This window comes from Fringilla coelebs (genome assembly GCF_963513975.1).
Source record: "Fringilla coelebs genome assembly, chromosome: 22".
Lineage (NCBI taxonomy): Eukaryota > Metazoa > Chordata > Aves > Passeriformes > Fringillidae > Fringilla > Fringilla coelebs.
In genome coordinates this window covers 6,313,782-6,326,847 of record NC_140048.1, presented here as the reverse complement: position 1 = coordinate 6,326,847, position 13,066 = coordinate 6,313,782, and the positions used below count along the sequence as shown (strand labels likewise).

General features: G+C 49.7%; 1 protein-coding gene across 1 annotated transcript in view; it reads left to right on the top strand.

Moving 5' to 3' along the window:
• CAMTA1 (calmodulin binding transcription activator 1) overlaps positions 1-13,066 on the top strand; it is a 225,276-nt gene that overhangs the window by 187,517 nt on the left and 24,693 nt on the right. The window contains exons 11-14 of the mRNA XM_084220356.1: positions 10,239-10,378; positions 11,062-11,258; positions 11,614-11,692; positions 12,515-12,830. Coding sequence (XP_084076482.1) covers positions 10,239-10,378; positions 11,062-11,258; positions 11,614-11,692; positions 12,515-12,830 — 732 coding nt within the window. The remainder of the gene's footprint in view (positions 1-10,238; positions 10,379-11,061; positions 11,259-11,613; positions 11,693-12,514; positions 12,831-13,066) is intronic.

Below are 13,066 nucleotides of genomic sequence, written 5' to 3'. Positions count from 1 at the left end.
ATAAAATGTCTGTAGAGATGCTGTTTCCTTGGCACGGGATGTGATCAGAAATTCTGGGGAAATGGCTGTGAGTGCTGTTGTCATACACTTATGCATCTGCAGGAAAGAGGACAGAACCTAAAAATAGGGCAGGCCATGTGTGTACTGATGAGTCAAGTGTGTATGGGTTGGACAAGGGTGTGACTGGCACTGAGTGTAAATGGCACTGACGCAGGAGCACCTGACAGGCAGCCTTTCAGCTGCTGCTGGGTTCTCAGTGCATGATCTGGCTGTCTTTCCCAGCTGGAGAACATAAAAAGACTGGGAGGGGAAGGGCTTGGTGGTGATGAGGCCATACCAGTGGTACCCAAACTCTCTCTTCTGCCTGGAATCATCTGTGAGAAAACAGTGTGTGTGTGTGTGCTACCTGTGGCATTCCACAGTTTGAGAGGTACATGATTCCATGAGAGGTACATGTACATGATTCCTGTACAGTGGTAGTGTTATCACCAAACCCACAGCATGTGTCTGTTTGGTGGGACCAGGTGCCCTTCTTAGCCTGTGATGAGATGCAGGACACCAGAGTCAGGTAGGAGAGATGTGCTCAGTATCAGTGGATGTTTTGCAGCAGTAAGAGACTTTCCATAGGAAAAAAGTCTGTGTTATAAACAGTATTCACAGTTTTTCACTCCTCTTTCCACCAGTAAAGCTGACTGGTGTTTACATCTTGGATGTTACCATAAAAGGTGATCTGTTTGGGTTCTCTGTAAGAAGAGGCATGAATGTTTTGTACCATGTTAAAAAGCTGTGGTGCAGCTTGCAGGGATATGTGAGCATTGGTAGAGGACATAGATACCTTGTCACTTGATAGGAGCTATCCAGTAAACTTCTTAAGTTTCTATTCATCCTCCCCTGTACTGACTCCTGTGTAATGTGGAGCCTTTGTCGGTTCTGTTTATATTCCTGCTGAGATGTGTTTAGTGTTTTTTTCCTTTCACACACTATTATTAAGGACACTGTTTCAGGAAGCCAGTCTTCTTCTACTGCTCTGACTGCATTTACCAGACTGTCCTTTTCCATTTTGATCATAATGTGATTGAATTGAGGCAAGGAGTATTTCATTTCCTATGCTGAGTGTTTTCTTCTGAGCCAGCCTGACTTCATGGTCAGGCATCAGATTCCTCTGGGAAGCCGTGTCTGTTCTCAGTGAGCGAACGTGCCCTGCTGCCCCGAGGAGTCTGCCCGGGGACTTGTGATTCCTGTGGATCGTGGGACCGCACAGTCTCCGAAATTAGCAGGTTTTGCCGCTTCGCAGATTTTGCCTTATTAGAGCAATAAACGCAAATACTGTGTGTGCAGCGAAATGAGGAGAACTCTGGTACGAGCAGGAAGGTGACCCAGGGATGGCGCGTCCCGGGACTGACTCGCTCGTGTGCGGCACGCTCCGGGGGCGGCGGGCGCTCGGTGCCCGGTGCGGGGCCGCTGTAAACACGGCGGGGCCGCCAATGGGGCCCGGTGACGTCAGGGCGGGGCGGGCCCGGCGGCGGAGCGGGAGCGGGAGCGGGGCAGGGCCCGCCCGGCCGCGCCGCGCAGACAATGGGAGGCGGCGGCAGCCGCCGCCCGCCCGCAGCCGCACCGGGCCGGCGCTGAGCGCAGGGCGGGGAGCCCGTCGGACGCGGCCGGCGTCCCGCCATGGGGGCGGCGCGGGGCCCCGGCGTGGGCTGAGGGCGGCGGCGGGACCAGCGCCACTGCTCTCCGCCCGGCAGCCGGAGCGCCCTGCGGCGCGGTCTGGGCGCTCTCCCCTTGCGGAGTGCCCGGGCGCCTCGGAGCCGGGGCCGGCCGGCCGGGACTCGGGGGTGTGAGACCGTATCGGGCGCGGCGATGGCTCCGTGGGCGCGCCCGGGGTGACCGGGACGGCCGCCGATTCCCAGCCGCTGCCTGACCCTCCGCCCGGACGCCGCTGCCTTCGCCGGCTGCCGGCTCCGGGGTGTTTGTCACGACGCAGGGCGAGCCGGGGGGCGGGCGGCAGCCGCGGACCGGCCGCGATCCGCCGCGGGCTCTCAGGCGGCGCCGGTCCCGGGGCGAGGAGCGGCCCGCCCGTCCCCGCATGCCGGCCCCTGCCCCCCGGAGCCCGCTGCCGACCCTGGCCCCCGCGCTCGGGCCGCGATGCTCGCGGCCGCTGAACGGCGCCCGGGCTCGTTGTCCGCCGCGGCCGGCCGGGCCGCCCCGAGCCCCGGCTATGCCGGCCAGCGCTAGCCCGGCCAGCCTTAGCCCGTCCGCTGCGGCCGCCGGGGCGCGGGGGTGGCACCGCTGAGACCCGCCGGCGCTGCGACAGGACGGCGGGGCTCCAGTTGGCTGCGAGGATGCGAGAGACGACAAGCAGGTCTGGGGGGAGCCTGCTCTGCCCGCCCCTGCTGCGGGGTCTGCGCCAGATGCTGGCTGGAGCCTCCGCTGATGCCTTGTAGACTCCCAGGTCAGTCCTCTGGTGCCAGGTGTTGTCACATTATTTACCTGGAAGCAGGTAGAGGGACTGCAGAGGGGTCCGGGACCCCCAGCCGTTGCAGGCGGATGCGCACATGTGACAAAGTACTGCTTTCAGTAAGTATTGCAGGATAAAGTGTTGCGCAGTGCTTGTTTGGGTTTAAATCTGCATGCTTCTGTGTCGTGCCTCACTCTGCTGCACTTCCATGGTGATTGCACGCCTCGCTGCTCGCTGTGCCCCCTTCGCTGTGCCCCCAGCCGTGGGACGCGGTGATGTTTTCATGCACTCGCCCTGCCGTGTTGGTCCTCAGCCCCTCCCGAGTGATGCTGCGATGCAGGCTCAGAGTTGTGACAGCACTTTAATTGTAGCATCACGTGTGCGGCAGGACACATTACATCGGAGCGCCTCCAGCTCGCAGCCTCGTGTTCTGAGCTGGTACGGCACAGAAGGAGGTCGGTAGCCCAGACCTTCTTGGGGATCTTAGGGATGCTGGAAACACACGCCTGCTCCGCAGCACGGTATTGGAAAACTTGTTTTGCAGCGTGCTTTGCCAGAAAGAGTGGGACTAGGAAGAAGACTTCAGGAGACTGTGTGGACTGCTCGCAGTTTAGATGGGGTAAACATGACTGACGTCAGACTTGATGAAAGCTTCCAGCAAAGCTGACCTGTTCCAGTGCTTCAGTTTTGTAGCTTGCAGCAGTTCCTATTTATCTAACTTTGCAGCAAATAGAGGCCGTTTTATAGCATGCTGCTCTTCAGTCTGGTGATTTCAGAGTGAGTATTTTGACTCTTGAGCTTGCAGATTTAAGGAGAGAAAACTTGGGTCAGTACTGTTACCATATGTGTACATAAATATCATATACAGCACTATAAGCACAGATACTGCATGTGTGGCATGAGATGCTTTTTTCCTGTCTGTAGTCCTTTAGCATTGTAGCCCTAGGAGGAGGAAATCTCCAGGAGCCCTGGGTAGTAGCACTGGGCAGGTGAGCAGCAGCACAGCACATTCTCCCAGGCTGCTGTGTTGCACATATCCAAGAGCATTATCCCGTTACATTTTTCATAGTATTGGCACCTGTCAGGTCAGTTTCTGACCTGAGATGCAGAGACTGACCTTAGGCAGCCAAGTTTTTATACAAATTACAAAACAGTGCAAGAAGCGATGTCTTTAGCAGTGTGCCCTACTCTAAAATATATAAAGTAGACATGGCATGTTTAAAACTTTCCTTTGTTTCCTGAAGCAGCTGTTCCTGGATAGCATTAAGATCTTGCCCTCCCTAAGCCCTGGGGAAGAGAAGCCTGAAAAATAGGGCAGCAAGTGCTTTATTGCTGTTGGTATAGAGACTGCCACTTGGGGAAGAAGTCAGCCTGAGCAGCCCTCTTGCTTCTCCTTCCTAGTAATGGCGTGATAAAGTTGAGGAGTGCCCTGTTTTGAGGGAGCATTGGCTTCTGGGGGTTACAGTGAGGAACAGAGTGAGCCCAGATGGCATGGGAGTAATAGCTAGAGTCCTACAGCACAGGAAGAACTATGAGGAAAGTGTTGACAGTAAGAAATCATGCCTTGGCAGGTGCATTAATGGCTTAAAATCTCTGACAGCACCTGTGTGTGCAGGTCTGGATGACTTCATCATTCCTGCTCATGTCCAGTAGTGTTCATTCCTTGGGTGAGAGCATGGGGTTTCTTCAGCTGCTGCTTAGGCTCAGAGCATACAATACAGTGTTTTCCTCATCCCATACCTCAGTATTGTGGCATTTCTCACTGATCAAAAGCCCTGAAAGTGACCTGCCTCATTAATACAGATATGCATTTGTCCTAGAATATTGATTTTAAATGCTTTCATTTGCTGGTAGAGGCTGTGACCTGTAACAGCTTACTGCTAAAGAGAGGTTCTCATAAGAGGTGTTGAGGTTGTAACTGCAGTTTTATTTCAGAAATAGGTGTTTCTGCAACAATGTTCTCAGAAATCAGCATTAAATGATAAAATTGTTACTGCAACATGAAAGACGTTCAGGATTTGTACTGCACAGAGGAATTGAGCAAGCTTTTGCAGACCAGTGACAGATGATTTGCAAAATAGAAACAGAGCAGTGGCACTGTGAGTGACGTGGCCTTAGACTGCTTCCATCCCCACCCACAGCTTGTGCTGTATGAGAGAATATGGTGAGAGAATTCTGGCTTGCTCTGCAAAACAGAAAAACGTCTTCATGCTGCATGGCTTTTTTTACATGCTCAGCTGTCACACTTGTTCAGTTCAGTCTGTGTGTGCTCATGCAGGGAATGATTTAACACAAAAACTGCTGGTAAAGGAACAGCACAGGCTGGGAAGCCAAAGCCTCAGAGTATCCACACCAGAGTATCTAAGCACAGTGCTTGGAAACGTGCAGATCTTGCACACCCCTGTTAGCTCAGTGTTCAGAATTCTGTGGGGCAATAATTACATGCTGGGCAGATGCAGCCCCAGTGGGATGTGCAGGAGGTCATGGACCCTCATCCTTTAGTTCTTTTAGCCAGATACTGTCTGTCAGTTTGGTTGGGCAGCATGTTAAAAACATCCAGATGTCCAGGGGAGAGTGTGAAAAAAGAGCAAGTGTTGTTAACACTGCTTGCTACTGAGAACTGCCCATTAATTTTTCATCTGTATTTTCAGCAGTATTTCCCTGTAATAGTTCTGCCTGCACAGCCAAGTCATGTGTGGCACAGAACAGTTTCTTGCTGTTTGAAGCTTGCTTGGCAAAAGGACTGAAGATCCTTGGGGATGTGTTCTTGTCTGGTACAGCAGTGTGCAGAGATTAGAAAAGCAGCTCTCTGTGCTCATTTCTTAAAATCAGCCTGTTAAGCAGAGGAGGGCTTGTCACTTGCTGCTGTGCCTTGCTGTTCTCTTAGCTCCATGCCCTGGGCTGTGGTGGTGTTTTGGGTAGCACACAGAGGAGATGCAGGACTGATGTTTGATGAAGGTGTGCCTTTACTACCTGTTGTAATAGAGTGTGGGCAGAGGCAGTGCTCTGAGCTGTGCCTGCCCGTGGGGGACAGCTCAAAAGCAGAAATCCTGCTGTTGGAAGAGGCTTTGGGTTAGGCAGTGGGGAGGGCTGTGCAGAGGCTGTTGTGGGGGTGTAGGTGAAGGGTTTGCAGGTGCTGTGTTTTAGCCCCCCTGTCAGGACAGGGTCTGTGCAGTCAGGAGCTGTTACCAGGCTGCACAGGGCACGTGCTTCTGCAGCCTCCAGTGAAAACTTGTGTCACGTAAACGGCTGGCATCTGTTCAGATCCTTACTGAGGAAATTCAGTGTTTATTGGAGAGCACTGAGGGAGAAAATGGAGGTGTGGCTTCCAGAATCTTGGAGATTAAACTAACTCCTCTGCTCCCTGCATTTTCCACTCTCTGTGCCTGCTGTGGTGGCTTATTGAGCTGTTGGTACAGATGTGCTTTAAATTCATTGTGAAGGAATCTGGGTTAAGAAAACACCACTCTTTAAACCAACCCTGAAAAAAAAAAAAAAAAAGAAAAGGTAATGTTAAACAATATCCAGGCTGTCTGTGTGTAACTGTGCAAGGATACAGGCTGTAACTCTGTAAGATGCTAGCTGATGTAAACAACCATGTATCCTGAAAGGCTTTGTAGCAGAATTGTTCTGCATCTTTAGATGGCTTCAGTGCATAACCTGCTGTCATTACTGTGATCAGTAGTAGGCTCTCTCACAATGCAGATGGAAATGAAGCTTGTTCTGCACTTGAAAGATGGGTCATGTTTTAGGGAAATGATTATGAAACTCAAACCAATTGCTTAGTACTGGTCAAAATCTGACCAGGCAGCTCCTCCCTGTCCCTCCCTGCTGGGACAGTTCAGCTCCCCTCAGCTTGCCACCACCTCTCCTTGTTATGCTAGGGGAAAGATAGTGAGAAGTAATTTTGGTATTACATTGATAATGTTGAATTTGAAGAATAATAATTTCCATGAAAGACACAGCATTCAGAATATTTTCTGTGAAATTATTCTGGCTCTTGTAGATACAGAAATGTGGTTATTGTCATCACCTTTGGTGGAGGAAGCCTTGAAGAACACCTTGAGAAGCACTCTCTGTAGTTTCCTAAAGAACATTAGAACATTTCTTAGATTGATATGTAGTGGAAAAACTCAATAATTTGCACAAATTTGCATGTCTAACTTTTGAGCTTGCTAAAAGATTTTAAATTCTATCATCAAAACCAGATTTTTTGGGCAAAACCTTAAATATATGAATATGTTTGTATCCATGTGCATCTTTGTTGCCTTTGGACAGAGTGAGGGTGCTTCCAGTGCAAGACATTTCCTTGGGCTCAGGCTGTTTAGATTTCCTGTACAAGGAAGAAGGAGAAAAGCTTATTTGGACAGTGATCTTTATGTTGTTGAGCTCTCATCTTCAGTGCACTACAAGAAACTTGTTTGTCATGAGATCTTCTGCTGGCTGTAAAAGACAAGAATGTGGAAACTGTTCCTGTAACTTCAATGCCTGTTAAGCAGGTGGCCCTGCAGAGACCCCCCCTGAAGTGAGGAAGAGAGAAAAATGAGAACTAACAAAGGATAAAAGGTCTTGAACTTCTCAGAGTGCTGCTAGCAGTAACATTCAGCCCTGTGGTTGTTGTAGCCCTTCTCTCAGGCATTGCAAGGTGCATCAGTTGGCTCATCAGCAGTGTGTGAACAGCTGGACATGGTCCAAAATGCTGCTAATCTGCTGTGTGTTCAGGGCTGGGGTGGGAAGGGAGCATTTTGCCTCATTGCTGAGGTCAGGAGAAACATTGAGAGAAGGCATTTTCCCTCCCTGCTTCCCCCCCTCCCCTTTTTTTTTCTTTTTTGTGTTTTGGTTTGGGGTTTTTTTTGTTGTTTTTTTTGTTGTTGTAGGTTTTTTGTTGTTGTTGTTAGTTTGTTGGGGGGTTTTGTTTATTTTTTGGTAGACTAGTGCAGTGCATGCACTTCAAATGACCAGAGTTCCTTTTTGAAAGGGGACATCTTGGTGTAATTGACACTACAGAGTGATGAAAACACTATACAGAAATAATTTTGGAATTGTCATCATTTGTGGCTTGCTTAGGCACCGATTTTGGTCCCCTGGGAAATGGGCAGCATGGGGGCACCTTCCCTGCACTGCTGCCCCACTTTGCTCATTTGCTGCCTGGAGCTTTCTCATTTGGGGCACACCCTGATCTGGGTAAATCCTGGTGGTCTCTTTTAGACACAGGGAGGGCTCTGGCCATGCTGTGCTGGTGCTCCAGAATGTTTGTTTCTACTTCCCATTTTACCAGTAGCAGCATATTTCTAAAATTCCTGATCTGCTCAGAACCAGTTAGTCCTGCCTTTATTATTTCCAGGAGCACTGTCAGGTGTCTGAATAGGAATACCTGGGAGCACCAGATGTTTTGAATTCTGTTTCCTAAGAAAAATTCCCTGCTTTCATTTCTTTGCTGTAGTGTTTTGTTTAGTGTCTGGGGACATTGGTGGGTGACAGGTATACCTTTGGTAACTTCAGTCTTCTGGCAAAAACTGACAGGAAGTTCTCAGTATCTTTGGGATCAGGAAAGGTGGAGGCTTCACTCATTACAGATCATAAAGCTCAGAGAGAAGAGTCACAAACATAGGGCCATCCATTTCTGTTCCAGAGTGGCTTCAGATTGAAAAAAAAAATGGGGAGAAAATAGTAGTGTGTACTTCTGTGTTTCACTGGAATTGTTTTCTCTTAATGTGTCCAGGTGTTCAGAATTATTCTCTCTGGACCCCTAAATAAGTAGGAGCAAATCCCAGAATCTTGCAGCCCTGAGCTTGTTGGTTTATTACTCCAGTTCAAGCCAAATTTCTTCTTTTAAAAAGATGCTGCATGTGCCTGTACAAGGCTGAGGGCTCAGATGTGATACCCAGTGTGGCTTGCTGCTCTGAGCTCTAATAAATGCAGGTAGCCAGCTAGGGAGAGTGGCATTACCTGTGTGGAGCCCTGTTCCCTGCAGGGCAAGCGTGGCCACTTTTCCAGGTGCCTGGGCTGTGTGTGCACAGGGAGGGGAGGCTCAGCAGGGCCAGGTCTGTGCCAGTCTCTGCAGTGGACGTGCTCTGCCTGGCAATGGGGAGGGAGGAGACAGCGGTGTGGACTGCACTGCAGCACACTGCAGCACTCCTGGAACAAAGATCTGCTGGGCAAACAGGGCTGCTGATGCTGCTGTGTGCTGACCACAGCTGAGGGACAGTGCCCTGACACCTCATCAGTACCATCAGTGTGTGGTGATACAGCTGCCAGTCCCTTCCCAGGGGCTTTGCAATTAACAGGACAAACGAAGGATTAGTGAGGCACTAATAATAAATCTTCTGGACTAGTGAGCTCACCTCTGACATGAGTTCGATGGGAGGTGCTGGCCACAGTCCTTTGTCCCTGGCTCTTGAGCAGCCAGAGGGGGATGCTGAAGCTGGCCAGAAGGGAGGGGAGCTCCTGCCTGCTGTCAGACCACAGCAGCCTCTTGGTGAGAAGGGGATGTCTCCAGCCAGTGGAGCCGAGCTGTCTCATACCAGTGGTCTGCAGTATTGTCCTTAGTGCAGCTCAGCAGAGATCCACATCTCTCCAACACCTTCTACTGAGAGCTGTGCCTCAGTGTAGCATATGAGTACTCCTACAGCCTTCCAGGGAGGGCTCTGTGTTCCTGGAGAAGACTGACATGTTTAAAACTTCATCACAGCGTGTCTATTTTGGTGCACATACTCCTTGTGCTGTCGCTGGGAGTGGTGCTGGGTCTGTGAGTGTTCTGCACCACCATCTCTATGGGTGCATGAAAATGAACAGTATGGGGGCTGTCTCTCCCTTACAGTTTACTACCTGTGCTCTTAGCATGATAGCAAGATTCATTAAATGTTCCCTATGCACAAAACAGTCCTGCCCAGCTTCACATGAGCTGTGTGAAACTGCAGAAGGAGCTCTGCATTTGCAGCCATTCCCTCTGCACTGACTGGCCCTATCCAGAATTGCCTCAGCTGATCTCTACAGGATCAGGTTCAGCAATGATCTGTTCATCTGTCTGAACCTCTCTGCTCCACCATTCAAGCCTTAGTAGCTGTAGGATAGTGCTATGTTAAAATGCAAGGAGGGGAAAATCAGTAACACAGATTTCTGCAGGGACCAGAGGGCTCCAGAGTTGCATGGCTTTCCAGAGTGGTGTTAGTGGATTGTCAGTGCCCATACACCAAATTCTGGTGGTTCTGTTTCTGGCACTTGGCTGAAGCTGTCTTCCAAGAAAGGGAGCCTGCCAGGGAAAGAGAAAGTGCCCTGTTAAAGGCTCCCTTTCCTAAGCACAGAAAGAAGCAGAGAGTCTTTTTCTTCCAGATACCATTATTGCCTGATTCCAGGATGCAAGCCAAGCTGAATTCAGGACTGTTATAAAGAAGGGTTGACTCTAAAATGGCAGATGTGATCTTACTGAAATGCTCAGTGAATGGGTATATTTGCTTAGAGTTTGTGTTTTGAAAGACTTTGCATTACCCCTTGTATTGTGTGCCTACAGCTGGACTCACAGGGAAAGGGATTTGTCTTCTGCCTGCATTTTTCATTTTTCTGTCTGTTTTCTGTAAGGATGTTGTCTGGAATTGCAGTCAAAGGGTTGCTGCAAGAAGTTGAAGAGCTAGGATGAAGAGCAAGTGTGTGTGCATTTCCAAGCAGGACAAATCTCCTCTATCACTTCTAGAATATCTCTTTGTGACTTCCCGTAGTTGGCTGCCAAAACCTGAGCTTCCTTTCCATGGAAATGTCCTTACTCTGGCTTTCTCCAACCCAGATAACCAGTTCAGGATGTCCATACTGGAGCGACTGGAGCAGATGGAGAGGAGAATGGCTGAGATGACAGGCTCCCAGCAACACAAACAAGGAGTAGGAGGCGGGAGCAATGGGAATGGGAACAGTGGAACACAGGTGCAGGTATGAACCCTTCTGGGTCCAGACAGAACTTTGGGCTTTCTTACCAGAGGTTTTTTTTGGGGGGGTGGGGTTTGGGAAGGGTTATAGTTTGTCTTGAGTAACAAGTCTGGTTTGTGGGTGTCTAACAGCAGCTGGTTTTTGGTCACATTTACTACTGTCTCAGTACTTGTAGGAGTGGGAAGCTGCCTGTTCAGGGCAAGCTGCAGCTCCTCTCAGTAATAGTAGCTTCTTCAAGTTAGGTCTCAAGCTCTTGGAAGTCTATTACTCACCTAAGATAGCTCAGCTACTTTTGGAGGCATTAAATCAGCAGGATGGCTTCTGTCGAAGTGTTGGAAACAAAAAGGTTCAATAAAAGGCAAAATAACAAACAGAGAAAAACCGAGCTGTGTGCCAGAGGTTCTTGCTCCTGGTAAAACACCTCACAAAAGCCATTAGTTTCTTTGTTCTCTTCTATTTCTAGTAAATTGCTCAGGTGGGACTTTTTGGCTTCTGTCCAATTGGCCATCCTTAAGTTTGAGTGAAGTCCCCGGGTCCTATGAGGTGTCTTTTTCACCTAATTGAGGAGAGAAACTTCTGGGCTTCTTTCCTTTTTGAGGGGAGGAAGGATAGTTTTGTCCCTCCATCAACAGAGGGCACATTCCTGTTCCTCTCCGTGGTTAACTGGGATGTGTGTGGTGTTCCAGTGCGTTTCTGGGACTGGGACCCTGGGCAGCTGCTTTGAGAGCCGTGTGGTGGTGGTGTGTGAGAAGATGATGAGTCGTGCGTGCTGGGCGAAGTCCAAACACTTGATCCACTCAAAGACTTTCCGAGGAATGACCCTGCTCCATCTGGCTGCTGCCCAGGGCTATGCTACTCTCATCCAGACCCTCATCAAGTGGCGGTAAGAGCCAGCCTTGGACTCTGGGCTGTCAGCACAGGCATGGCAGGGGTGTATATAAACTCTGCTCACTCCATGTTTCTGGTTGTCTTGTACAAAGAGCCAAGCCCCTGAACTTGTTCCATGCCCTGATCTGATGGGAGCTGTCTCTTGAGAGCAAGTCCAGCTGCTGGATGTATCATGCTCTTCGTGTCTGTGGTGGGGGCACTGTCTGTAGTAACTACACGTGTTGTGGGTGTGTAGTAAATTCATGTGTGTGGCCTCTTCTCTGTGGTACAGTGCTTTGGATAAGTCTGTTCTTAGACAATGATCCTGACATGGCTACAGAGCATCATTCCTTCTCTTGTTTCCCCTGCAGCACCAAACATGCAGACAGCATTGATCTGGAGCTGGAAGTTGACCCTTTGAATGTGGATCATTTCTCCTGCACTCCTCTGGTAAGAGCAGGGTCTGAAACTTCTGAGAGAGTCTGAAGGCCCTTTGGGGAGTTCTTTCTGATGTGCCATTTTTCTAAAGTGTTTCACCCTCTGTAGAGTGGATGTTCCTGCTGTGTAAATGGTAAGACATGGTACTGTCAGCTTCCTGGCATTTTGTTGAGAGAGAGCACACAGAACAAAACTTTGTCATTGAGAAACACGAGGAAAGGGGACAGACAGATGGTTCTGGTTAGTGTTTTACACAGCACCTAGTCTCCACTATCATGGTGTGAAAAGGACTTTACATGCATTTTTTCACATTACAATCTCTACAGTTAAACAGTCACAGAGGACAAAGTTATAAACGATCTTGGTCACTGAAGTCATGAAATCATGACTGAGAACTTGGACAAGCAAAAAACCAGAACAGTTAGAAGCAGAACTGGCAGTTTACAACTCCAAGAGTATTGATTTTATTGTTCCCAACCTTTGGTCCTGTCTGCGTGTTTCTGACCTCAGAGATTCCTTTGTGTATGAAGCTGTTCTGGCTCTGCAATGATGTCAGTGTCACTAAAAAACCCCAAAACAGAAGAAACCAAACTGTCAGCTTTGTCAGTTGGAGGTTTCTCTGTTGTAGGAGAGAATAGCATATATTCAGTCCCCTTTGTTGCGTTGGGTTGGTTTTGTTGGCTTAGGAAACTTATAAATGTGATCTGCTGGCCTTGAGCATGTCATGGTTTTATCTGTCAGAAGAGTTTTTCCTTGAGCTGGGAGCAGACTCCACTGCATTAACAAGAAAGAGAAGGCAGGTCTCCAGTGGCTCAGTTACCTTTTCTTCTTTAGATGTGGGCCTGTGCCCTGGGCCACATGGATGCAGCTGTTGTTCTGTACAAGTGGGACCGCCGAGCCATCTCCATCCCGGACTCCCTCGGGAGGCTGCCCCTGGCCATCGCTCGCTCCCGGGGCCACGTCAAGTTGGCAGAGTGCTTGGAGCAGCTACAGAGAGATGAGCAAACTCAGCTTGGGCAAACCCCCAGGATTCAGTGCCCCTCGAGCACAGACTCCAACACAGAGAGCTGGGTGTCCCAGTGGCACAGTGAGCTTGTTGCCTCTCAGGAGCCTCAGAAGGGAGTCACAGTGATTTCCAGTACAAACACAGGTAAAGCATCCGTTCAGCTCTGTTTTGCTGACATTTAACATGTGGAAATGTGGGGGCAAGGAGCTCACCTGGGCAGCAGGTGCCACCTGGAGCCTTGCTGTCCATGCTTAATTCTTTTCTGGTGCTACATACACTTGTGTAAGCATTAGGAAGAGGAGTGAATGCCTGCTTTGGAAAGACTTGTGTATCTTAGGAGTGGCTGAGAAAGTATCCTCCCTGGGTGGTTGTTACTCCCT